Source organism: Notolepis coatsorum (genome assembly GCF_963971535.1).
Source record: "Notolepis coatsorum genome assembly, chromosome: 5".
Lineage (NCBI taxonomy): Eukaryota > Metazoa > Chordata > Actinopteri > Aulopiformes > Paralepididae > Notolepis > Notolepis coatsorum.
The window spans coordinates 158993091-159021072 of NC_140169.1; the positions used below are offsets into that span (position 1 = coordinate 158993091).

At 45.5% G+C, this 27982-nt stretch overlaps 1 protein-coding gene across 1 annotated transcript in view; it reads right to left on the reverse strand.

The window, feature by feature from the left end:
- The window catches only part of itga6a (integrin, alpha 6a), a 139096-nt gene that overhangs the window by 24846 nt on the left and 86268 nt on the right, over window positions 1-27982 (reverse strand). The window contains exons 13-18 of the mRNA XM_084314728.1: window positions 18379-18522; window positions 17059-17171; window positions 15238-15400; window positions 12463-12549; window positions 12276-12355; window positions 1001-1078 (exon numbers count right to left, since the gene is read on the reverse strand). Coding sequence (XP_084170854.1) covers window positions 1001-1078; window positions 12276-12355; window positions 12463-12549; window positions 15238-15400; window positions 17059-17171; window positions 18379-18522 — 665 coding nt within the window. The remainder of the gene's footprint in view (window positions 1-1000; window positions 1079-12275; window positions 12356-12462; window positions 12550-15237; window positions 15401-17058; window positions 17172-18378; window positions 18523-27982) is intronic.

The window sequence follows — 27982 nt, forward strand, 5'->3', positions numbered from 1 at the left end:
GCGAAAGCATGCAATTGGTCCACTGATGGATACATGTTGATATTTGTCTAGTATAGTGTGTTCATTAGATGAGGTGAAATCCTCTTTCAGTGCCTCTGTGCCCGTTTTCTTAGGCAGTCAGCCTCGCTGGTATGCGCGCCATTAGCGTTAGCCACGCTTCTAGGCCTCTTTGCTTTTGGAAATTATATATATATTAAGGCTGTCAAAGTTAACACGGTATTAACGTGTTATCGCCCGATTCTATTAACGCCACTATTCTTTTTAACTCACGATTATCTTTTTTAAAAAAAATTTTACTAGACTTCACTCAGGTGTATTATTGATGCTCTCATTGATACTATGTTTGTTTCTGAAGTGTGTGTGTGTGAGATATATAGAGAGAGAGAGGGGGGTGAGAGAGATGAGGAAGGGGCAAGAGAGAAAGATAGCTGGGAGAGTGTGTGTGTGAGAGAGAGAGAGAGGGGGGGTGTGTGTGAGTGAGAGAGGGGGGGGGGGGGGGGGTGATTACTCAGCCCTTGTGTGGGTGAATGTAACAAGTTCCTAACGTTTTCTTTCCCCTATTATTTCATGCACACTTTATTCATTGTTTTAAATAATTATTTTCTTTTAAGTTATTTTGTGCATCACTCTGTTTTGAATTTGATGCAAATTTGCAATGCATGAGGGTCAACCTTTTGTGTTAAATGGCTGCATAAAGCAAGCATTTGTTGACTCGCATGTTGATAAGAGTATTAAAACTTGGAACTTGAAAAAGATCCGTTTAAGGTAGATACATTTTTTCTTTTTAAATGCGATTAATTTGTGATTAATCGCGAGTTAACTATGGACAATCATGCGATTAATCACGATTAAATATTTTAATCGATTGACAGCACTAATATATATATATATCTTTTTTTGTTTTGCATTCGACTAAGAGATTGGCGGTCGACTACGGCTCCTTTCGAGGTCAGCCCTAATAGAATGCATGAAGTACACATCTACGTATTACATGTCTTACCCTGTGACTGACAGTAGCAGCTCAATCAGTACTTTGACCTTGGCTCGCACAGTGGACATCCTCTCCTGCGTACTGGTCCTGCAAAATATAAATAATATTTAATTCAACGGTCAGATATGAGAAACAAACTGTTTTCATTAATAGATTCAAATGTATTGTCATCATACAGCACACAGGTACAGTACAACAAAAAGAGGTTTGGCATCCAACCAGAGTGCAAATGTAACAGTAAAGTGCGTAACAATATAGAGTGTAACAAGTAGAGATGTTCCGATACCATTTTTTCCTTTCCGATCCGATTCCGATACCTAAGCTTTGGGTATCGGCCGATACCGATACTTATCCGATACCAGTGCATACATAAAAAAAAAAAAACTATATTATATACATTTTTTATAAATATATTTTTTTTTTTTTTTTTTAACAAATACTGTTTTATATATACTGTTTTTTAGTCATAACTAGAAAGTAATGGTATTTATTCAACAACAGGTGATTGTATAGATTTGTATTAGTATCATTAATCAATGAGTATGGGGCTTCAGCACTGCAGATATACCCTACTCCAATGATCCACACGGACATTATACGTTGCTGCACTCGCTACCCACTGGCTCTGCAGATATACCCTACTCAGTCTGTCTACAAGGCTCCGTTCAGTAGCAGTCGGATCTGTTTTGATTTTTGCACAATAAATATTCAACATTCTCTTTTGAGACTCGGCCTCAGACTCTTATCATTTGGCACTAAAAGCTAAACATTGTCGCCGATATGGCTGTCCGCAACATGTCATTAATTGTGTACGCGACGTGCAATTGTGCAATGACGACGTTACCGTTAGCTAGCATGAGCTACCGGTATATGGGAAGACCATAGAAGACTGTAACGTTACTGGTGACATTGTGATTTAACTTGGAATACTCCTTTGCCAACTTGCTGTACTTTGCTTGCAGGTCTGCAGCCATTATTGCTGGATTATATGAATAGCCCCAACTTTAGCCAAGGTAATGTTAAAGCTAGCTTTCGGTTAGCCGTTCAATGCTAATAACACCAGCCACCAAGCGAACCCATGAGCTCGCCGTCAACACCGCTCTGTCGGGACGATGACATTTAAGAAAGTATCTGCTGTTAAAATGACAAATGGCATTGACACTTTAATCGATTAAGCACACGTTTGTTTTATAATGCTTACTCAACAGACCACAGTGTTGTTGATAAATTACGTCATATGGTATCGGAGCGCAGCATTAGAGGGTACTCGCCGATACCGATACCAGCATTTTAGCCAGTATCGGCGGCTTTTCCGATACCAGTATCGGTATCGGAACAACTCTAGTAACAAGTGATTAAACAGAATATATATAACGAAGCTACTGAGTAAATATGCTAATCAGATGTATGTACAGTATTATTATGTACAGTGATACGAGTATAGTGGTTCGTTTTTCAAAAAACAACAGGGCGTTTGAGGTGATGAAATCACTGCGCCCAGGCAGCAGTGGTTCGGCAAAAAAAAAATCAGAGTATATAGAAAACGAAAATGTCTAATTCTTTTTTTGTATTTCTCCATGTGGTAAATACACAGGTGACAACATGTTTACAGGAATGTTTTGGAGTTGTATTTGGAGTGTATTTCGTGACTAGGCTACACTGGCACACCTACTTCCAGTGAATGACGCTAAGCTAGGCTAACGGTGCAGCTGTTCCCTAAGCCTAAGGGCCCGTGTCCACAGATAGCGTTTTTTTCAAGGCGGACCGCTTTGAAGATCTAAAATATGCATGCCCAGAGCGTTTCCATAGCGTTTTCCCAGATAGCCCTTCATTGTCATGTCGTATATCACTTGATTGTCCGACACCGCGACAATTAGCCTCTCATCTGCCATTTCTTGTGTATTTAGTTGGAATGATAGATAGAATAATTTGCAGTGTGTGTCGATGTCGAAATAATTTGATGTAGCCTATACCGTTGAACTTGGACCTCAATCTGCTTGAGTCTCGCGACTCCCGCGGCTCCGCCACTTGCTCGATTTTGATTGGTCGGTCAAAAAAAGTGACCTTGATGAGCGGCGCTCCGCTCCAAAAGTTGAACTATTTTCAACTTGATGCGCTGGGAGCGCTCCGCCCAAAAATGCTAGCCGCCAAGAGCGCTAAAACGCGAGGCGCGCCACTGGGAAAAGGAGCGCGCTTGTCGCATCTTTAGCATAGAAATGAATGACAGAAAGGAGCTGACAACTCATAAAAAGCTGGCTGTGGACACGGCCCCTAATGCTGCAGCACAGAGCAGAAAAGGGTCTGTATCTGCTCGTCTAACTCCAGGATAGATGGCAAATAAGCTTATTTCCCAAAAACTTGGCGTGTTCCTTTAAAGGTGCTTAAATTTTTTTTTTTAATGTACTTTTTTTTTTTTTTGCGTTTTAGCGCTTTATTTCTACTGGGCAGTCCAGTAGAGAGAGACAGAGGAGGAATGGGAGACAGAGTGGGGGGAAGACATTCGGCAAATAACGACGGGTTCGGGAATCGAACCCGGGTCGGCCGTGTCGCCGACCACTGGGGCGCCCTTTAAATGTACATTTAGTAATTTTGCTGAACGCTTTTATCCAAAGCGACTTACAAGTTCTGTATGACAAGTCATCAGGAAGGAAGGACACGACTCTATCAGCTGAGTAACAATGTTCATCAAACAGTGCTGAAACTTGGGTGCTGCAGTGTTGAGTGCAGAGTAGTAGAGACATGTTAGTATAGTAGGTAGTGGTGGTGGGGTAAAAAATCTATATGTAGTAGTATCGCGATACTTTGCGTGATGATACTGTATCGATACAGGGATGCCAAGTATCGATATTTAATTATTCATTAAAAGAATAAAAATTAAAAATTGTATAAGGAAGTTGCATTGTTCATTTCAATACCTGTACTAGTACAATAGTCCACACACACATGTGCATTCAGTTAAGTTGGAATATGACTGTAATACAAACAGTTCAGTTTGTCAGGTAGATGCAACACAGATTACAGTGTTGACATCTGTCTGCTTGAGAAAATACAATGTTCTGCAATAAAAATGATTGAAGTGAGATGAACAGACTGAACTTTATTTTATTAGATAAAACATGTTGACAAAGTTTTACTTTGCAGTTGAAAAAAGGTAATACATCGCAATATATTGCAATATTAATATCGCAATACTCAGCATATCGCAATATATTTAGTATCGCAATACTATCATATCGTGACTCAAGTATCGTGATAGTATCATATCGTGAGGCCTCTGGTGATTCCCACCCCTAGTAGGTAGTAATATAGACAAGGAAGATTATTTAGTGTGTAGCATCCTGAATATTCGACTATTATTCAGAAGTGCTGACTTAACCTTTTATCTCCCCTTGGTGCACAAAGACATGTTAACCAGTTTCCCTTGATATTCTCCTGAACAATGACGCAGGTTTCTCCTTCTCTCACCGGCTGGAATATGGATTACAAACACTAACTGAATCATATTCACATTCACCCAGTTCGTCCTGTGGGACTAGTGGGCGGTGGCCAGCAGGGGGCGGCGGTGGCAGGCGGAGTGCAGGAGGAAGGCATCGAGAAGAAGCAAGTCACCTGAACGGAAGTGGAGAGAAACAGCCTCTTCTGCGTTGAACGTGAACCTGAGAGGACGTGTCGTTGAGGAGCCCCGTCGTGGAGCACACGGGTGAATGTAATTGGACCCGAGTATATTTCGTGTTATGATAGAAATGTAAGCGTTAGTAGCGCGTTGAACATCCGAACGGAACAACCCTAGTGATACAACGGGTTATCCTAGAAGTAAGCGGTATATTGAAGTGGCTAATGTTAACTGTATCCCCTCCAGCGAGGTACCCCTGGCAAGCGCCGCCTGAAGAGAGCTGGTGGTTAGAGGCACCGTGCGCTGGTTGCATGTTCGTTAGCAGGAGGTCCTTCTAAGACCCACAGAGTAGCTTCAGTTAAGGTAGCCTTCAGATTAGCACGCGCGCCAACTCAGCTCGCTCACCAGCAGCTTGTCAGCACCGGCGGCTCAGCAGACCAGCAGCAGGCTTCGGTTCGACGGAGCAGAGGACGCCGCCTCTCCAGCAGAGGTCGCCACACCACAGCATGCGTCTCCAACCTGCTACTGCCCCCCTGCACACCACAGCTTGCTAGCCCTTGTGACGAGAGCGTTCGACGCCATCTTAACACCCGAACGAGTGGTGGTGAGGGCGCGGCCGCCATCATGGCTAAGTACAGTGGCACTTCGGTGACCAATACCATATCGTACATTACACAGTGTGTCGCGGCCTACGGGCGAAGATAATGGTTGCTAACCACAGTGCATAAGGGTACCCCACAAACATTTCATGCCGGCATTAGTTAGGACTTTTGTTTGGTAAAATGGGCCCACATTTTCATTTCATTTGAGTGTAATAACGTGTATGTTCATTCATATTAATTTCCCATCCAGTTAACCCTTCCCCTCTTGGGGGTAACGTAACGCTGCCATATATGTAAAGCCTTAGAGAGGTATTATTATTGGTACTAGCCCAGACGTGGGTAATGAGTCAGTTACATTGGAGTCTGCAATATCTGGGTCTATTATCTTTGGGTCTGCAATATCTGAGTCTATATTATTTGGGTGTACAATATCAGTTGTCTGCAAGGTATTGAGTTACAACTCGATCCCCGCTACTACGCGGGGATCGCCCCGCCGAGACGAAGAGGGCAGGCTGATCTGCTATGCCTGCAATCAGCCGGGCCACATCAGCAGAGATTGCCCCCGCCCAGCCCGCGGACCACGCCCAGCCTCTGCTCCCACTCCCGGGGTACCGACCCGGACCACGAAGGGCGGTCGACGCCGTAGCAGCAGGAGCCGCTGACTCGGCCACGGAGGGCCCCGAGGCGCAGGAGGTGCACGGAGAGTGCTTCACGCTGGACGTCCAGATCGACGGTGTCGAGACCCGCTGCCTCTTCGACACGGGTGCGGAGGTCACCACCATGGCGGAGAGCCACTTTCCGAAGACACTTCCCGCGGACGAAGCTGACCCCCGCCAACTGGATCACCCTCACCGCCGCCAACGGTTTGGAGATCCCAGTGGTGGGGTGCCTCTACGCCAAGGTGAAGTGCCTAGATATGACATTCACAGGGAAATGCATATTCATCGTGAAAGACGACCCCGCCCGAGGGCCCACCAGAGACGCCGTCCAGGGACTTCTGGGCATGAACGTGCTCGGCGGAGTGGAAGGCCTGTTCAAGGGGATCAAGGGGATGTGCCTGGCGAGTCGAAGCCGCGCCGACACTAGAAGCGTCGCCATTCGCCGTGTGGTCGCCGCCATGGCCCAAGAAGCCCGGGAGTGTACCGCCCCGGGGAAGATGGGGTATGTCAAAGTGGCCGGCAGGGAGCCAGTGGTCTTTCCCCCTTACAGCGAAGTGATTGTCTCGGGCCGCTGCGAGACGACGGCAGGGATGCGGCGTCCCGTGATGTTAGAGAGCACTCCGAGTGCCAACCTGCCCCCCGGACTACTGGTGGCGAACGTGGTGGCGTACGCCCGACAGGGAAGAGTGCCTGTGCGGGTGTTGAATCCGACCGACGCCGAGATTGTGCTCCGACCCCGGTCCAGACTGGCGGAGCTCCACTGCTCCCGTCAAGTACGGCCTAAGGAAAGGGTGACCGTGGAGGAAGTAGACGGAGGCGTCAGAGTGATGGCGATTGAGGCTCGAGACAGCCCGCCATCGACGGTGGCGGACGGGAGGACCCGAGGGCTCGCCGTGCTTGTACAGGCGAACCTTCAGGATCTCACGCCAGCCCAAGTGAGCCGATTAAACCAGGTGTTGGAGAAACACAAGGCGGTGTTCTCCGTAGATGACGGGGACTACGGTTACACAACCACGGTCACTCACTACGTCCCCACCGGTGACGCACCCCCGGTCAAGCAACGGCACCGCCGAATACCGCCCCACGTTTTCCAAGAAGTAAAACGGCACGTACAAGACCTGGTGGACCAGGGCGTCCTAGTGGAGAGCTGCAGTCCGTGGGTGTCACCAGCCGTGATCGTCATAAAAAAGGACGGCTCTGTGCGGTTCTGCTGTGACTACCGCCGCCTAAATAACGTGACGCACCGGGATGCGTACCCCCTACCTCGCATCGAGGAGTCCCTAGACGCCTTGGGGCAGGCCAAGATCTTCTCCTCCCTCGATCTCACGCCCGGCTACTTCCAGGTGGCGGTGAAAGAAGAAGACCAAGAGAAGACGGCCGTCACGACGCCCTTCGGCCTCTATCAGTGGACCCGTATGCCCTTTGGGCTGTGCAACGCACCGGCGACGTTCCAGCGGTTGATGACCGCCGTGCTGGGGGACCTGGCCTTCGACGTCCTGCTTGTCTATCTAGACGACGTATTGGTGTTCGCCAGCGACTTCGAGAGTCACTGTCAAAAGTTGGACCTGGTGTTTGGACGCCTTCGGGAGCATGGGCTCAAACTCAAGCCCCGGAAGTGCTTCCTCCTGAAGACAGAAGTCAAATTCCTGGGACACATTGTCTCAGCGGCCGGCATACAGGTCGACACCGACAAAGTGAAGGCGCTAGAGGACTGGCCGGCGCCACGCTCTGCAAAGGAAGTGAGACAGGTAATCGGGTTCCTGTCCGACTATCAGCGGTTCGTGCCCCGCTTCGCCTAGGTGGCCCAGCCACTGCATGCCCTGATGGGGAAAGAAAAGAAGGGGTTCACCAAAGGCCGGGCCGAGGCCTTCAAGTGGACTCTGCAGTGTCAAACAGCCTTTGACCATCTGCGGGAGTGCCTCTTGACGCCTCCGGTGCTGGCCTACCCCGACCTCCGGCTCCCCTTCATAGTGACCACGGACGGGAGTTACTTGGGACTGGGAGCAGTGTTGAGTCAGAAGCAAGAGGGTGTGGAGCGCGTCATTGCCTTTGCGAGCCGAGGTCTACGTGGGTCCGAAAGAAACGACCAAAACTACAGCGCGTTCAAACTAGAGCTCCTCGCCCTGAAGTGGGTGATCACCGAGAAGTTCAGGGACCTCTTGATGTACTCCCAATTCATTGTGATCACCGACCACAACCCGTTGAGTTACCTCGGCACGGCCAACCTGGGAGCAGTGGAGCAGCGTTGGAACGCTCAACTAGCGGAGTATGACTTTGTGGTGCAGTACAAACCTGGTCGACTTAACCAGAACGCCGACGCCCTGTCTCGCATGCCGATGCGGTCGGAACCCGAAGTGGAAGACACCGAGAAAGACTTCCTAACGATACCCGCGACCGGCGCTCACACCCGTCAGGGTCCCCAGGAACGGACCGTCCCATTGTACGCCCCCGCACCAGTTGCCCGCGATGGCTACGTCGTGGTCTCGGCGGAAGAAGTACGGGCCCTACTCGGCCCTGAGAGACCGACGGAGACGCGGAGAGTCCCGAGTGTCAGCGCACGACAGGTAGCGGCACAGAAGGGGAACAGCGGGTATGACTGGGTGGAAATGCGGCAGCTTCAGGCGGACGACCTCGAGTTGGGACCGGTGTGGAGGGCGGTGACGCAGGGGATCCCTCCCACCAAAGAGCAGTTGAGAGAAGGGGACCCGAATCTCCGCAAGTTATACGGGCAGTGGGAGCGGTTCCGTCTGCACCAACAAGTATTGTTTTGGCGCGTCAGTGACCCCCGCGACGGGGAGGAGGTTCTCCAGCTGGTGGTGCCCACGGCCCTGCAACGGAGGATCTACGAGACCCAACACGAAGATGGGGGACACTACGGGGGGCGAGGGACGGTGGATCTGATGAGGCGAAGTTACTATTGGATCGGAATGGCAGAAGAGGTGAAGAAATGGGTGCAGCAATGCAAGCGATGTGCATTGGCCCGTGATGTATTCCCTAAAGCCCAGGCTCAGATGACCTGCACCAATGTGACAGCACCCATGGAGGTCCTTGCCATGGACTTTACCGTGTTGGAGAGGTCGGCGGGTGGCTACGAGAACGTACTGGTGCTGACCGATATGTTCACCAGATTCACTATCGCCATACCGACCAAAGACCAGACTGCGAAGACCACCGCCGCCGCCATCATCAAGTACTGGTTCGTGTATTACGGCTGCCCTGCCCGACTCCATGCCGATCAAGGGCGAAATTTCGAGTCCAGCGTCATTAAGGAACTCTGTCGACTCTACGGGATTTCAAAGAGCCGCACCACGCCCTACCACCCCCAGGGGAATGGGCAATGCGAGAGGTTCAATCGGACAATGCATGACATGCTGCGTAGTCTGCCCGCAGACAAGAAGCGGAACTGGAAGGAACACCTACCCGAGTTGGTACTTACGTACAACTGCCACGTGCACTCCTCCACGGGATACTCCCCCTTCTACCTGTTCTTCGGGAGGGACGCTAGGATGCCCCGAGATGTCCTGGGTGGCAGAGACGTCATTGACGACGGGGCGGAGGACCTAGACGAGTGGGTCCAGGGTCACCACGAGCGACTGAAGGCCGCTGCAGAGGCCGCCGAGGCCACGGCGAAGCACGCGTCTCATCGACGCAAGAGGATTTATGACAGAAAGTCCAGAGGTGCACTCTTGAGGGCCGGGGACCGGGTCCTGATACGCGACCACCGAATCCGGGGCCGTAATAAGATACAGGACAAGTGGGAGCCCACGTCTTATGTGGTGGTTAAGCAGAGCCACGAGGGGACGCCCGTGTTCACAGTCAGGCCTGAAGCAGGGGGTCCAGAAAGGACCGTACATAGAGACCAGCTCAAGACCTGTCCCTTCCCGGCCTCCGACCCGGACGTGAGGGTGAGGGCGCCTCGACAGACCCCTGCGGCACTGCGGAGCTCGTCCGAATCGGACATAGGAGATGCTTTTGATTACCGTCGGGAACCGCATCCTAGGGCGTGTAACCACCCCCAGCCCCTTCGGGACGCGACTGAGGTGGCAGCGGACGTGGAGACAGAGGTGGAGTCAACCCCCTCAGGAGAGGATGGGGAGGACGGCAGAGACAGGGACGAAGAGGAGGCCGCGGGCGGTCCACCGATGGCCCCGGAGGGCAAGGCTGTGGTCAATGACCCGCCAACAGGCACTGAAGAATCCGACACGGAGTCGGAGGTGGGGGAAGTTGAACCAACCCGGCCCCAGAGGAGCACCAGAGGTCGGCTACCCGCTCGGTATCGCCAGGACTACGTGCTGAAGAGTGTGTTTGTTGAACAGTGTTTACAATTCATGAACGTGTGTGAAACTGTTGATCTAATGTGTGAAACTGTTGGTCTAAGGACCGTATTCATACATGCGTTAACCGGTGTTCCATTGAATTAACTTGCAGAAGACTTGGCAAGTTTAAAGTGGGGGGAAATGTAGCATCCTGAATATTCGACTATTATTCAGAAGTGCTGACTTAACCTTTTATCTCCCCTTGGTGCACAAAGACATGTTAACCAGTTTCCCTTGATATTCTCCTGAACAATGACGCGGGTTTCTCCTTCTCTCACCGGCTGGAATATGGATTACAAACACTAACTGAATCATATTCACATTCACCCAGTTCGTCCTGTGGAACTAGTGGGCGGTGGCCAGCAGGGGGCGGCGGTGGCAGGCGGAGTGCAGGAGGAAGGCGTCGAGAAGAAGCAAGTCACCTGAACGGAAGTGGAGAGAAACAGCCTCTTCGGCGTTGAACGTGAACCTGAGAGGACGTGTCGTTGAGGAGCCCCGTCGTGGAGCACACAGGTGAATGTAATTGGACCCAAGTATATTTCGTGTTATGATAGAAATGTAAGCGTTAGTAGCGCGTTGAACATCCGAACGGAACAACCCTAGTGATACAACGGGTTATCCTAGAAGTAAGCGGTATATTGAAGTGGCTAATGTTAACAGTATCCCCTCCAGCGAGGTACCCCTGGCAAGCGCCGCCTGAAGAGAGCTGGTGGTTAGAGGCACCGTGCGCTGGTTGCATGTTCGTTAGCAGGAGGGCCTTCTAAGACCCACAGAGTAGCTTCAGTTAAGGTAGCCTTCAGATTAGCACGCGCGCCAACTCAGCTCGCTCACCAGCAGCTTGTCAGCACCGGCGGCTCAGCAGACCAGCAGCAGGCTTCGGTTCGACGGAGCAGAGGACGCCGCCTCTCCAGCAGAGGTCGCCACACCACAGCACGCGTCTCCAACCTGCTACTGCCCCCCTGCACACCACAGCTTGCTAGCCCTTGTGACGAGAGCGTTCGACGCCATCTTACCACCCGGACAAGTACAGTGGCACTTCGGTGAACAATACCATATCGTACATTACACAGTGTGTCGCGGCCTACGGGCGAAGATAATGGTTGCTAACCACAGTGCATAGGGGTACCCCACAAACATTTCATGCCGGCATTAGTTAGGACTTTTGTTTGGTAAAGTGGGCCCACATTTTCATTTCATTTGAGTGTAATAACGTGTATGTTCATTCATATTAATTTCCCATCCAGTTAACCCTTCCCCTCTTGGGGGTAACGTAACGCTGCCATATATGTAAAGCCTTAGATAGGTATTATTATTGGTACTAGCCCAGACGTGGGTAATGAGTCAGTTACATTGGAGTCTGCAATATCTGGGTCTATTATCTTTGGGTCTGCAATATCTGAGTCTATATTATTTGGGTGTACAATATCAGTTGTCTGCAAGGTATTGAGTTACAACTCGAATAATAGGAGAACTACATTTCATTTGACCCATTGCTATTGAATATTTGTAACTGACCAGTCCTTAAATAACACTAAAGGATGTAGATGGGAGTCTTGTGTGCGTGTCAATTCCTGAGCCTTAACAATAACCCTTTTGGTGCGGGTAACGTTAATACATTTAACCCTTTCCTACCCACCTTCCCCTTTCAGCTATTAAGGTCTCTAGTGTAACTGAGGGAGGGTACTGCTTGCGGGAGGAACGAATCTACTTATTCATATATCAGTCACTAGGTGTGGGAGGGTTAACAGAGGTATTGGGGGAAGTGAGAGCGAGTTGGGGAGTACTGCTGACCGCCCCGGAGAGGCGAGGAAGACCAGAGTACCAGACCAGGTTGGTAAATCCCGGGCCCCATCCACTCCCACTGCCGGCCTCCAGTTTGACGCTCCAGGCCCAAAGACGAGGGTGCAGTCAGACGGAGCTCTACTGTGTCCCGCTACCCAGTGGCTGTGCCCACCCGTTCCCACGAAGCAGGGATAATCCACCCTGCTACAAGTGGAAGACTGCATGATAGTAGAAGACAGTAAGAAGGATACATATATTTCTTCTCATTTCAGATATTGAAGAAGTGTGTTTGTAGTCGACGGCGACGCTTACGTTTGTAGTTGCAGCTCGATCTCGATCTCCGTGGTGTTTGGAGAAATACCTGAAGTGCTCAAGATGATGTAAAATATAGCCTGGTTGGGGAAAATAATACAGAAAGAAACATTAGAAATTCAAACTTACAACTTAATGGGACAATGACCACAATGAACAGCTGACACTTAAGCCAACACCCCCTCACCTCTGAGTCTCTCTTGAATGGATTTCCCAGCTCACATTCCGCCTGAGAGCCGTTCTGATTGGCTATGCAGATGATCTGTTTCTCTCTCTGGGGGAGGAGCACATTGTAATGATGATGTCACAACCAAACAACCTTTTTTTCATCCCGAATTATAGTCAGCAAGTTAAAGGTGCACTCTGTGTGATTATTTTTGCTTAGTTTGGAATGGGGACTGCATGTGTAGATTCAACAGCCTACTACATATTACATGGTACAGGCCTTGCACAAAATATTTGTGTCTGTCTTCCAACATGGCTGCCTGTAACAATCGGTAACCACTTCAGAAGGAAAATACCTTGATTTCTGTGTAGCGGCAGAGGAGGTAAAACACTGGAAAAGCATGATATTACTGTTCCGTTGAGACCGGTTTACAAGATCTGGTGATAAAACACCACTTTCTAACATTTTTGTCGATATATAATAATAATATTGTGGGATCACAAGAAAGGATGAAACGGGAGACGGTAGTCGAGTCTTTCCTTTACTTCCCAACATAAATTACATACATCAAAACAGAGTGCAGAGGCGTTTAACGTTACTACTTCAAAGTGACAGCAGCCAGCTGACAGCTGACAGGTGACCTAATATACGTCACCAAATACCCACACCGTTCCCAGAATCCCCAGGCTTAAAGGAGCATTCCTCTGCTCCTCAAGTCCAGTGAATGTCTGCACCAATTGTGCGTGATAAGTGTCACCACAATATAATAATAATATATTTCTCATAATCAACACACACGGCAACTGTCTCTTCCAACATAATGGAAAATAATTAAGGCTGAGACCACTTATCGATATATCGATAATTACACACACTTTAAACAAAATTAAATACTTTATACTATACTAAAATACTAGGGCTAGATCCACAAAGAATGGATTGCACGGTGCTAGTTGCACCCTACTTACAATTCATTATGAATTGAAAATGGGGGACCCTTGTGTAAACAAGACGAAAGCCTTTCTCTGGTCTGCATCCCCTTAACACATTAAGGACCGTCCACGAGTTAACTCGTGTTTCGATTCCACCCGTTGTGGACCAGAGCCACGAGTTAACTCGTGGCAACTTGTTATTGTTTTATTCCATATTAATAAACGGATCAAGATCCCCGATCGGCTCTGCAGATTTCCCCGCCAGATTTAAATCGGCGACATGCAATACCGGCCAGATCCTCTTAGGGGCGCCATCGCTCCACTGCAGTATCATTGAGGCCGAATGGGAAAATAATTTTTTTTATTGTCTAGGGGCGTTTCATATGAGCCTGGATCCCAGCCGAACATCCTCCATCGCTGATCACGTTTCGGAACGCAGATTTCAGCCTGGAATAATGGGATTTATGATCAGCCAATGGACATATCGATCTACCAGATGCCGATGAATAATGGGGAAATGCTGCCGGCGATCACATGGGCTGACGGTAGGATACTATTCACCCAAATTACAGCCGGATTGGACATTGTTGTAACACGCAAGCAATCGATCAGTGAATGTGGCTACTTGAACGCACACTGTATTGCTAATCAATAATACTCGGCCCCCGCCACCCCCATTTCATCCATAGATGCTTTGTAATAGCCTGGATGCTAAGCAGTTTGTTTTATTTCATTCGTATATATACAACAGAAATGGCGTTTGATATAACGTGACTAGCCTTTAGCCTCATATCTAGCTTCCCAGAAAAAAGACGAGACGAAAACTGTGATAAAGCTTATATTCATGACGCTATAAAATGACAACCAACCAATGGATTTTTATTTTCTTTAAGCCATTATGAAGGCACGGTTTATGCACTCAAGTGACAATGAGAATGGACAGATAGCAATACTATAAAGTATATATATAGCTGTTAGAAAGTACATCGGTTTGTTGACAAACCCTGGTCGCCTAGAACCATATTACACTGCAAACCGTGGTCGCCAATGTGTTAACAATTGTGTGTATTGAGCCGTACTGTATTGTACCCATTCTGCAATCTGTTAATACAATTTTCAATCAATCAAATTTAGTAGAATACAGTAAGGCTCAATACACACAATTGTTAAGGGGATGCAGACCAGAGAAAAACGTTCGTCTTGTTTACACCAGCATCCCCCATTTTCAATTTATAATGAATTGTAAGTAGGGTGCAACTCGCACCGTGCAATCCATTCTTTGTGGATCTAGCCCTAGGTCTTGTAGCATGTTTTAGTTAAAACATCCCCATTTCATGTAAATTCAGTTGAATTGTAACTCTGCACTGTGCGTTCAATATGCAGTGCACTCCTCCATCACATCCAGAGACTACCGACTATAACATGAGAAGGATCACTGTGGTCGTTTTGAATGGGGAAATCTGTATTTCAAAATGTTCTTATTTTTTTTATTAAACGAATAAAATATATCGATATATATCGATAACTTGGTCCCGATTTATCGATTCTTCCAAATGGCATATCGTCTCACAGCCTTAAAAATAATCCAACGCTTATTCCACGTGGTGGTCGCATCATGTGGTCTTCATTCCAAAACCATCAAAAAATATTCCTGAGTGCACCTTTAACCCTTTCACTGCCGGACTACCAAGCGGTTAACCCTTTCACTGCGACAAACAATACACATAAGGTTAACCCTTTCACTGCCACACGACAACAGAAGGTTAACCCTTTCACTGCTGCCCTACAGAAGGTTAACCCTTTACTATCACACTACCGACGGTTAGTGACAGTGACATAGTTTCCTCCCCCCGTCTGTATTCACCGTGGTGGCCTGCTGGGTTCGTACTCCGGAGTAGGACAGCGGGTTTGGGAACGTCCCCAGCAGCTTGGCCTCGTGAGCGTCGTCACCGTCCCGGTTCCTGACGGTCACCTCCAGAGCGAGGTCCTTCTGGTCGCTCATGGAGAAAACGGGCAGCCCGTTCTCACTGCAGACAGACACACACACGTTACACACAACCGTTAGCCTCCATCTAAAGGTTGGGCATTGTTTGGATTTGAACGATTCCGGTTCCGATTCCGATTCTCCATATCGATTCCTGTTCTAACCGATTCTCGATTCCGATTCTTTGAGGTGCAGGTCAAAACAGGTCACAGCTTATTTCGCAGGAGATTTTTTTTATTTTTTTTTTAATGTTTACTTTTTTTCATACTATTCACATTTTCAGTTGACTTGATACAGTTTAATTTGGTTGCTGTACTGTAACTAGGGTATTAATTAACAAAGTAAAACAAAAACAAATCTTTTTTTAATAATCGAAATTAAGAATCGAAATGCAAATATGTTACTTCCGGAAGTTAGGAACCGGTTCCTATTAGAACCGGTTTTCGGTGCCCAACCCATCAAGTACCACCTAAGAATGCACTACTTAAATATGTGAGCAAATACTGTTCACGTTTGGGAATGTGGGGAATCCTACTGTAGGAATGTAATAATGAAATATTTACTCATGAATGTAATAACCTTTTCTGAAAATATTACGATGTTCATAAAGATGTCTACAATGTTTTACTGTTTTTAGATTATCATTGTTAATTAAGTGAATTGTGATTGTCATATGTAGCTCATGTATTGTTATGTTTTGTGTTTTCTGTTGTCTTTCTGTGTGGACCCCAGGAAGACTAGCTATAAGTACATGATCTCAAGCTATAAGTACATGATCTCAAGCTATAAGTACATGATCTCAAGTTATAAGTACACAATCTCAAGCTATATGTACATGATCTCAATATATATGTACATAATCTCAAACTATATGTACATAATCTCCAACTATAAATACATAATCTCAAACTATAAATACATAATCTCAATATATATGTACATAATCTCAAACTATATGTACACGATCTCAATATATATTTACATAATCTCAAACTATATGTACATAATCTCAATATATATGTACATAATCTCAAACTATATGTACACGATCTCAATGTACATAATCTCAAACTATATGTACATAATCTCAATATATATGTACATAATCTCAAACTATATGTACATAATCTCAAGATATAAATACATAATCTCAATATATATGTACATAATCTCAAACTATATGTACATAATCTCAAGTTATAAATACATGATCTCAAGCTATAAGTGCATGATCTCAAGTAGGGATGTTCGATATTGGCTTTTTTACCGATATCCGATATACCGATATTATCCAACTCTTAATTTCCGATACCGATATCAACCGATACCGATATATGCAGGGTTCCCCCCCACCCAAAAAAACGGAATAATTTCAGGTAATTAACATTACATATCTCTTGTCGTGGAATTAACACAACATTATGCATACTATTCAAAATAAATTAAAATAAGAATTTGTTCTTACTTGCTTGCCTGGGTAAATAAAGGTTAAATAAATGTAAAAAAATAAAATAAAGGGAAATAAAAAAAAAAAGGTTTTTTGAAAACTGATACAGATCATTTCTGATATTACATTTTAATGCCAATATCGGCCAATAATATCGGTAGGCCGATAATATCGGACATCCCTAATCTCAAGCCTTCTTCTTCAGGAATGGCGTTTCTCCTTCTGTCTCGTGGAGGTCAAAGGTCGGTACTCACATGGGCAGCGGAGGAAACAGGTGGCTGCCGCCCTTGGAGCAGAATCTGTACTGCAGCTGCAGGTTACTCTGGCAAACGTTATCGCTCCCACACCCCTCTTTCAAGAAGTTGACCTACGGTAACAACAAAGAGACCATTTAATCCTTCGTAAATGATCGGATGTAGAGAATGGGATCCTGTGTTCGCCAGCGGTGGTAGAGTTGTAGAGCTACATCTGTACATATCCCTTACCTACTCTTATGACTTACTACCATAGTGTCTGTATCACTGTACATATTAATACTACAACTCTGTACATACATCTGATTAGCACTAGTACCTAGTAGTACTAATTTATATATATTATACCCAGTTTAATCACCTGTACATTGTATATTACTATTGCACTTTACTGTTACGTTTGCACTCTGTTGAATGCCAAACTTATTTTTGTTGTACTGTACTTGTGCTGTCTAATGACAATAAATTTGAATTAGTGCCGTCAGGCGATTAAAAAAAAGTATCTAATTAATTACAGGATTTGTAATGAATTAATCTAATTAATCGCATAACCATTTTAGGCCTGATATTTTATATTCTATAATCATAATTTAAAATGTGTCTGGATGGCAGAATTCAGTACTGTTTAATCATCTTCCCTTTATTCATTTGCTTAGATTTTTCAGGTCTGATCAATTTTAGCATGGTGTTATTCAGTCAAAGATAAAAAAAAAAAAAAAAAAAAAAGTGATAATCTCATCTGGTTCATTACAATTTACTCAAGCCTAGTAACAGACACAGTATTTCTGACACTGGGAATACATTCCCTGAGATCCATAGATGTCCCTAGAATCAGATACCAAGGACATGCAAACGTTTTAAAAGTTTGTAAATGTTTATTCTACGTTCTTATGGAATGAATGTGATAAAAAAAATAATTAAAAAAGAAATATATATTAATTTTGAGTTAATTTTCATAACGCAATAATTTGCTGTGTAATTAATTAATCTAATTAACGCGATAAACTGACAGCCCTAATTTGAATATAATATAATGTAATGTAATGTAATGCAATGTAATGTAATCTAATTGTGGTTACTTCAGATTCAGATTCCTTTATTGTCACGTCATTCAGTACCTTTATTTTAGTTTATGTTATATTATTTTAGTTTATGTTAACTTATATTATATTGGATGATGCTACGATCGAGGACCACAACAAAGCGGTGGTTCCTCGACCGTAGCATCATCCAATATAATATAACATAAACTAAAACTAAAAATAGCCTAAACTAAAATAAAAGAAGATAAAATAACAGCCAGATGAACTCAGTACTCACCTCAGTGACCACCTTGCTGGACTGGGAGGCGTCCAGAACAGGCACCAGTTGAGGCAGAGTGTCCTGTCTCTTCTGCCGCTTGGTCCTCACGATGCCCACCGACACCTCCACAGGGAGGCTCCTCAGCTTGTCCTTGATGTTGTCCTGTAAACACCACCATAATGAAGTGTTGTCATTAATAACAATGATAATAATTCATTACATTTATATAGATTCAAGATTCAAGAGTTGTATTCATCACATACATACCAGGGCATACAGTGAAATGCGGTTGGCCATGCGCGCTTCAATTGTGCAATAAAAACAATAATAATAAAGAATTATAATAAAATAATAAAAAGATGACTAGATTAGACATGGTAAATAGACATGGTAATAAATCGCTTAAAGGCACTGGATCCTATGTACATACTAGGGATGGGACCGAATATTAGAATATTTGAATATTCGATATCATATCTATATTCGATTTTCATATCAGAAATATCATATATATTTTTTTTGCAAACCACTCCATTTTATATTTAGAGGCAGCCTAATTTTCATATCCTAATTGATCTAAAAGATGCACATGCTACTGTTTCTGTTTGTTTATTAAAACCGTTTGATAGAAGTGCCTATTTATGTGCAATACCCTTTGATTTTAATTATCCATTATATTAAAAAGAATAACTGAATTTAACTGAAACTGAACATTTGAACTGAATTCAAACTGAAACTAAAAATAACAATATATTTTTAACACTTTAACTGCCGAAAACGCCGGAACTCGTCATTCCCCGCCATGCTCAAGTTGCAGAGGACGCCGTAACTCGTCTTTGATCTGTTTACATCTTTTTTCGATTTTCCCAGTCTGAACTTCACCGCGGAGCTTTTGGCAGAGAGTTTGAACCGGAAACTGCATTTCCTCTCAAATTACACTAGGTGGCAGTGTCCCCCTATTTTCTAACACTGTATCACAAGAGAATGCATATTGCACCCCACAATGAAGCTGGCATTTGATTGGCCAGCATACCTGACCACAGGTATAAAAGTTTGCGGCATCCCAGAATCGAAGAGGTTTTGTAGGGGAGAGAGAGAGCGAGATAGATAGAGCGATAGAGAGAGAGAGATTGAGAAAGAGATATTTGTATTGTGATCAGCCTATAGTCTATATTTATAGTTTTATACAGTATAGTGGTAGTATCAGAATAATTGTAAGGTTTCAGCTGTGCTTTAGAAGTACTTAGTCGTGCTAACTAGTAGTACTATTGTGAGGGATTAGTGTGTAGTCTATGTAGTATATTTCAGTAGTAGTAATAGTAGTTTGATCAGTTAGTAGTTCCATTTAGATCAGTATGAGGAGACGTAGTGTAGGTAAGCGAGGCGACAGACCGACAGCGGATCGGTTTGTTCAAACGAAGCTGGCATTCGGACCCGCGGTTGCAGCAGCAGCAGCACAGACGACCGGAGAGAGCCGTGAGACCGTCGCCGGACCCGCGGTTGCAGCAGCAGCACCGACGACCGGAGAGAGCCGTGAGACCGTCGCTGGGCCCAGCGACGTGTCTCGCCCCGGGACCGGGAGCGGCTCTCCCCGTCGTAGTTCGAGGAAGAGGAAGGTGGCCGCTGTGCTGATCTCTTCTTCAGCATCATCGGACAGTGATTCAACGGTCCATGAATCTGATGGGAGCGCCGATTGGGAACCACCAGGTAAGGTCGTATATATGTGATTGTGTGTGTGTGTGAAACGTGTATATTTGATGATGATTTACCTAACGCTAATTGATTCATTGTATACTGTGAATATGTAACGTTAGTTCGCCAACCAACGCCGGTATGCATTTATTATAGCTCGGGAGTCATCCGACGAGGATATTGATTTGGGTCGGAGGTACTATGGATCTGATTCATCTCACGAGTCCGACGGGGGATGCGGTGGTCGTGGTGGTCGAGGGGAGAAGGGTAAGTCATGTTGACGAATGCAATGTGAATATTGTGTCTTTACATGCATGTTCAAATCGATAGTTGCATGCTAAAGCTACATTACATAGAGGCCTCGCCATGTGCTGCGAAGTTCAAAGGTGTTGGAGAGGGTTCATGCCTTTGATTTTGTGTGGTGTGTGTGTGTGTGTGTGTGTGTGCTGTAATCAATGCTATTGGGACTGTGCTAAAAGCTAGTAAAGGGCTACATCTGCTCCTCCCTCCCCATCAACATGGACCCCCTGCAATTTGCATACCGCCCCAACAGGTCCACGGAGGACGCCATATCCCATGTGCTGCACACAGCAGCATCACACCTGGACAAGAGGCAGGGGAACTATGTGAGAATGCTATTCATCGACTACAGCTCGGCATTCAATACCATAGTCCCCTCCATACTCATAGCCAAGCTCAGGGACCTGGGCTTGGGCTATGACCTCTGCCAGTGGGTCTTGGACTTCCTGACTGGCAGACCCCAGGTGGTGAGAGCAGGCAACTGCACCTCCTCATCCATCACCCTCAACATAGGGGCCCCCCAGGGCTGTGTTCTGAGTCCCCTCCTCTACTCCCTGTACACACACGACTGTGTGGCTCAGCGGAGTAGCAATACAATCGTCAAATTTGCTGACGACACAGTGGTGGTGGGCCTGATCTCTGCCAACGACGAGAGGGCCTACCTGGAAGAGGTCAAGGTCCTGGCGGGATGGTGCCAGGAAAACAGCCTCTCCCTGAACGTCAGCAAAACAAAGGAGATGATTGTGGACTTCAGGAGGTCGGGGGTCAAGGACTACAGCCCCCTCAGCATCGACGGGGCACCGGTTGAGAGAGTCAACAGCTTCAAGTACCTCGGAGCCCACATATCCGAGGACTTGAAATGGACCATACACATTAACAGTGTGGTGAAGAAGGCACGACAACGCCTCTACTTCCTCAGGCGCCTAAGGAAGTTCCAAGTCAGCCAGAAGATCCTTAAGAACTTCTACTCATGTACAATAGAGAGCATCTTGACCGGCAACATCACCTCCTGGTTTGGGAATAGCACTGCAAAAGACCAAAGCAGACTACAAAGAGTGACACGTTCAGCCGAACGCACAATTGGAGGGGGGCTCCCCACTCTCCAGAACATTTACAACAAGCGTTGCAAGGGGAAGGCTAAGAGAATTATTAAGGACTCGAGCCACCCGAACAACTGCCTCTTTGAACTGCTGCCGTCAGGCAAGCGACACAGGAGTCTCAAGGCGAGCACAGAAAGACTCAGAAGTAGCTTCTATCCCCAGGCCATCAGGCTGCTAAACGAACAATGAATGAACACTACACAACAACAACCACCAAACACACATAGCACACACATCCACACGCACACACTCACTTTAAACAAACACACTGTAGCACCCACTACACACACTTTATAGCACACACCCACTTTAAACAAACACACTGTAGCACCCACTCCCCACACTTATATTTATGGATGAAGGATTGCACTACAACTCGTACACCTTACTGTAAATTGTACCTAAAATTGTACCTCATCCCATTTCTGCTTTGCACTAGATAGTACTGTACATTAGTACACTGCATAGTATTGTGTATTGTATATTATATGGTAACTCAGAACATTGTACATATGTCTATACCGAACAACTGTGACCTCATTCTTCTTCTAAATTCATGCTATATTATGTTATTATGTTATTTGATACTATCTTGTCTAGCACAGTCTCTGGAGCGTAACAGTAAGAAGCATTTTGTATGAAAGTATTCTGTACTTCTGTATGACAACTATTAAAGAACTTGAACTTAAATGCTATACACACTGAGTGCAGAGGTGTTCTAGCATCAGATGTCTGTAGGCCTGTTTGAGCCTCCTTTTTTTTTTTACAAGGGCTTGTGTGTGTGTGTGTGGTGTGTGATATGCAGGCAGTGATCTGCTTATATTTGATTTGGATGTCATGCATGTTCAAATCGATAGTTGCATGCTAAAGACTAAAGACACTAAAGACAACATCTGATGCTAGAACACCTCTGCACTCACTGTGTGTATAGCATTTAGCACAGTCCCAATAGCATTGCTTACAGCACACACACACACACACACACACACACACACACACACACACACCACACAAGATCAAAGGCATGAACCCTCTCCAACACCTTTGAACTTTGCAGCACATGGCGAGGCCTCTATGCATTATCCAATAATGTAGCTTTAGCATGCAACTATCGATTTGAACATGCATGACATCCAAATCAAATATAAGCAGATCACTGCCTGCATATCACACACCACACACACACACACACACACACACAAGCCCTTGTAAAAAAAAAAGGAGGAGGCTCAAACAGGCCTACAGACATCTGATGCTAGAACACCTCTGCACTCAGTGTGTATAGCATTTAGCACAGTCCCAATAGCATTGATTACAGCACACACACACACACACACCACACAAGATCAAAGGCATGAACCCTCTCCAACACCTTTGAACTTCGCAGCACATGGCGAGGCCTCTATGCATTATCCAATAATGTAGCTTTAGCATGCAACTATCGATTTGAACATGCATGACATCCAAATCAAATATAAGCAGATCACTGCCTGCATATCACACACCACACACACACACACACAAGCCCTTGTAAAAAAAAAAAAAAAAGGAGGCTCAAACAGGCCTACAGACATCTGATGCTAGAACACCTCTGCACTCAGTGTGTATAGCATTTAGCACAGTCCCAATAGCATTGATTACAGCACACACACACACACACACACACACACACACACACACACACACACACACACACACACACACATGTACATGCTTTGATGTACAATGGCAGCTGATTTATTTTGTGTTCATTACAGGATCCGACACAGAGTCAGGCGCTGGTACACCAACATGCTTGGGTATGTACTAACTACATTCATGTATGTAAATGTATTACTATTGTGTTTTATGAGACTTACTTACTGAATGAATTTAATCCAATTCAGATTCTGGTGCAGACTCCGCAGAGAGTGACACAGAGACTGGCAACGACATAGGATCACATTCTACTCCTGCAGGTAATTGTACATAAAATATAACACATAATGCTATATATATATATATCATGTAAATAAAATGACAATACGTTGCCCTAGTGTAATGTATTACATCATGTGATTCTAGAACTGGATGCTAGTCTGGACATGCCGGAACCCGTTGCAGGGCGGAAACGCACATCTAAGCGCAGTAAGTTGGCCTCACTCTGCACACCACTTCCAGCTCTGACCTCTGACCCCCACACCACGTCCAGCTCTGACATCTGAACCCCACACACACTCACTCATTCACTCACACACAGTTTGTAACTACGTGGCATATGAATGTTTGTCTACAGTAGGGGTGTTGTAGTATATTTGTATAATTGACAGGTCGTGGAGCGAAGAGCAGGTCTGCGATCCGTCAGGAAGAGGAGAATGCCTGGTCTCGTGAGGGCTGGGTGCCTCACAGGATCCCCTTCACAGCCCAACCGGGGTTGCTCCAGGACGCCGCGGCACTGAAATCGTACCGGCCTGCAAAATGGCTAGATCTGTTCCTGACGGATGCTTTTCTCAATCCCATTGTTGCCCAGACCAACCTCTACGCTGATCAGTCCATTGCCCGGCTGGACCCCACACTAACCAGTAGCAGGGCACTGCTTTGGAAGGCACTCACATTGAAGGAGCTGAAGAAGTTCCTTGGACTCAATTTCCTGAGCAGTGTCCTTCGGAAGCCTCGCATGGACATGATGTGGACCACTGACGATATGATGTACACACCATACTACTCGGAGACCATGCCACGCAACCGGTATCAATTGATCTGGCGATTCCTCCACTTTGCGGACAAAACATCCCTGGATGTTAGAGACAAATTGTGTAAGGTACGCCCTGTAGTCGACCCTGTCAACGTGAGGTGCAAGGAACTGTACCAGCCCGAACGTGAGCTCGCCATTGACGAGGGGGTGATGGCATGGCGAGGCCGCCTGACCTTCCGTGTCTACAACCCCAACAAGCCAACCCGGTATGGCATCAAGTCGTACTTCCTGTGCGAATCACGCACAGGATATTGCTTTGCATTCAAGCCATATTGCCGGGAAGGCTCGCACCTGGGGGACACGGTCGTCGGTCTGCTTGGATGTTTGTCTGGGGCCGGTTATACGCTGTACATGGATCATTTTTACAACAGTGTACGCATGTCCGCCAGGCTCCGACAGTTGAGGACCGACGTCTGTGGTACCCTCAGGAAGCACCGGGGGGAGCCAGCCATCATCAAGAACGTGACCAAAGCTGACATCCGTGTGGGGGAGCGCATTGCGGTCAACAATAAGCAGGTCCTGATCGTGGCATGGCGCGATAAGAGGATCGTGAAGACCATCAGCAGCTACCACGAGGACACCATGGAAATGGCGAAGGTGTGGAAGAAGCAGAAGAAGGGCAAAGCGCTGAGGGTGGAGATGCTCAAGCCGTCATCCATCATGTCGTACAATAAATTCATGAACGGCGTCGACCAGCTGGATCAAAACCTCTCGTACTATCCGGTTACACGTAAGACTGGAAAGTGGACCAAAAAGTTTGTGATGTATCTGATCCAAATATGTATGTTCAACGCTTTTGTCTTGTACAAAAGCAGGCACCCACAAGGCTATTATTACAACCTCTTCCGATTCACCAGGGCTGTGGCGCGGACCTACACAGGGGGTCAGGAGAAGAAGATTCCTGGGGTGACAGCGGAGATGGAGGCGGAGGCGGAGGCAGGGGGTGGGGGTGAGGAGGAGGCAGGGGGTGGGGATGAGGAGGAGGCAGGGGCTGAGCAGGTGGGGCGTGATGGGCAGTGCGACCCTAGGGCCCCACCGGGGGACCCGCAGAGCAGATTAGTGGGTGGCTTTGTGAAGCATGTAATGGTTGCATACAAAGCCACCCCCAAGCAAAAGCTAACGTGTAGGAAATGTCGGGTCTGCAGTAGGCGTGGCCTCAGGAGTGAGACCAGATATTTTTGCACATCATGCAAAGTCCCCCTGCATCGTGACAAATGCTTCGCTCTGTACCACACAAAGAGGGATTTCTCTAAATAGTTTCTTTATTAGTTGTCATACAGAAGTACAGACTACTTCTAAATAATCCGGCACACAGAAGTACAGATTACTTCTAAATAATCCATCATTGTGTGATACAGACAGAACCATGTGTACCGGTACATAGTATAGCTAGCTGAGAGAAGTATAGTATATTATAGTATAGTATAGTATAGTATAGTATAGTATAGTATAGTATAGTATAGTATAGTATAGTATAGTATAGTATAGTGTATGAGTAGTTGCACTGTTTTCTGTACAAGACAAATGCATTGAACACATGTATTTGGGCCACGGTTGTCGATATTGCATAGGCATGTTTGGACCACTTGCAGATGAGACGTTATGTTAGCGATCTAGCTGTGTCGACTCCATTCATCATTTGCATTGTGTGTATATAGTTTATTTTTTTATTTATCTTTTTCCCCCCTCATTTTTACCGTTTGCACAGAACCAATGGTTGCTGACAGTCACCCAGTTTATAAAAGTATATACTGTAGGTAACATACCACACTTTTCTAATGCAGTCCACGGTGGTGTAGTGGTTAACACTGTCGCCTCACAGCAAGAAGGTCCAGGGTTCGATTCCCGCTTGGGGACCAGGTTTCCATGATGCCAGGTACCCAGGTGGGGTATCTCCCAGGCCTTTCTGTGTGGAGTTTGCATGTTCTCCCCGTGCTCGCAAGGGTTTCCCCCCCGATAAGATAAACCCAATGGAAAAACATGCACAACAACAGATCGCTAACGCTGTGGCGTCCTTGACGAAGACGCAGCTCACGTTGACGCCTGTCTGCTCCCGGCTGCCCTTGGGGGGGAAGGACGACGGGATGGGTTAATCGCAGAGACGAATCGCATCGGCGATTCTAAAGAGACAATGCATGCGTGTGTGTTCCGGTGTGTGTGCTAAAAAAACTAACCACTGTGTGTACCGCTAAAACATTGAGTGTCGTTGCATGCCGAATAAAGACCTCCGCAACAGGTCCTGCATTATTATTATTATATATTATTGGCCTCTTATTTATATACTTTGGAAGCATGTATTGGATATTTTTTGGTCCACAGATCATCTGGCGATTCATCCATTCATCAATGGACAATGCAGTCATCGATGCGAGAGACCAAGTAAGATATGCCCTGTAGTTGATCATGTGACGTGCCTGTACTGTGAATGTTACCAGCAAACTTCTAAATGCACTGAAACAATGGTTGGTTATCCTCCAGTGTTCACTTTTTATAAGGTATTGTCTTGGTAAATTACCATAATCCTATACTGTGAATGTTACCAGCAAACTTCTAAATGCACTGAAACAATGGTTGATTATCCTCCAGTGTTCACTTTTTATAAGGTATTGTCTTGGTAAATTACCATAATCCTATACTGTGAATGTTACCAGCAAACTCCTAAATGCACTGAAACAATGGTTGCTTATCATCAGCCAGTGTTCACTTTTTATAAGGTATTGTCTTGGTAAATTACCATAATCCTATACTGTGAATGTTACCAGCAAACTTCTAAATGCACTGAAACAATGGTTGATTATCCTCCAGTGTTCACTTTTATAAGGTATTGTCTTGGTAAATTACCATAATCCTATACTGTGAATGTTACCAGCAAACTTCTAAATGCACTGAAACAATGGTTGATTATCCTCCAGTGTTCACTTTTTATAAGGTATTGTCTTGGTAAATTACCATAATCATATACTGTGAATGTTACCAGCAAACTCCTAAATGCACTGAAACAATGGTTGGTTATCATCAGCCAGTGTTCACTTTTTATAAGGTATTGTCTTGGTAAATTACCATAATTTTATACTGTGAATGTTACCAGCATATGTGTCTAATGCACAGCAACAATGGTTGGTACTGATGACTTGTCACCCCGTTTATTGAACATATTTTGAAATAAAAATGTTCATTTCATCAAAGTTTCAAGTTTTCTGCATTGTAAAGTATTCTGTATTTTATAATAATGTTTTCTGGACCTACACCAGTAGTTATAACTTACTTGTTCGTTAGCACCAGGCATGGTGGTTGATAAGGTAGTAGTATTTCCAAGTGAAACTAATTGATATATTATCAATACAAGCTATTATTACTTTATGAATGTGTTTATCATGTATGGACGAATAAATTGGAAAACAGGTAGGTACAGAGCAACACAGTGTCTACAACACGGGAGCAGATTATGCACAGTACATGAATGAGAAACAAAATATCAAAATGTTTTTTTTTTAGTTTATTGCATGCACATGATCTATAATACCTGATCGGTACAATATCTACTAACCTGATCAATACAATATATTCCCACCTGATCGATATAATAGTATTACTGCATTTCAAGTTTGTCAGTCAGTCAGTCGGACTGTCAATCAAACAATCAAACAATAAATCAATCAAACAATAAAACAATCTATCAAACAAACCATCAAACATTCAATCAATCAAACAATAAAACAATCTATCAAACAAACAATAAAACAATCTATCAAACAAACCAATAAAACAATCTATCAAACAAACCAATAAAACAATC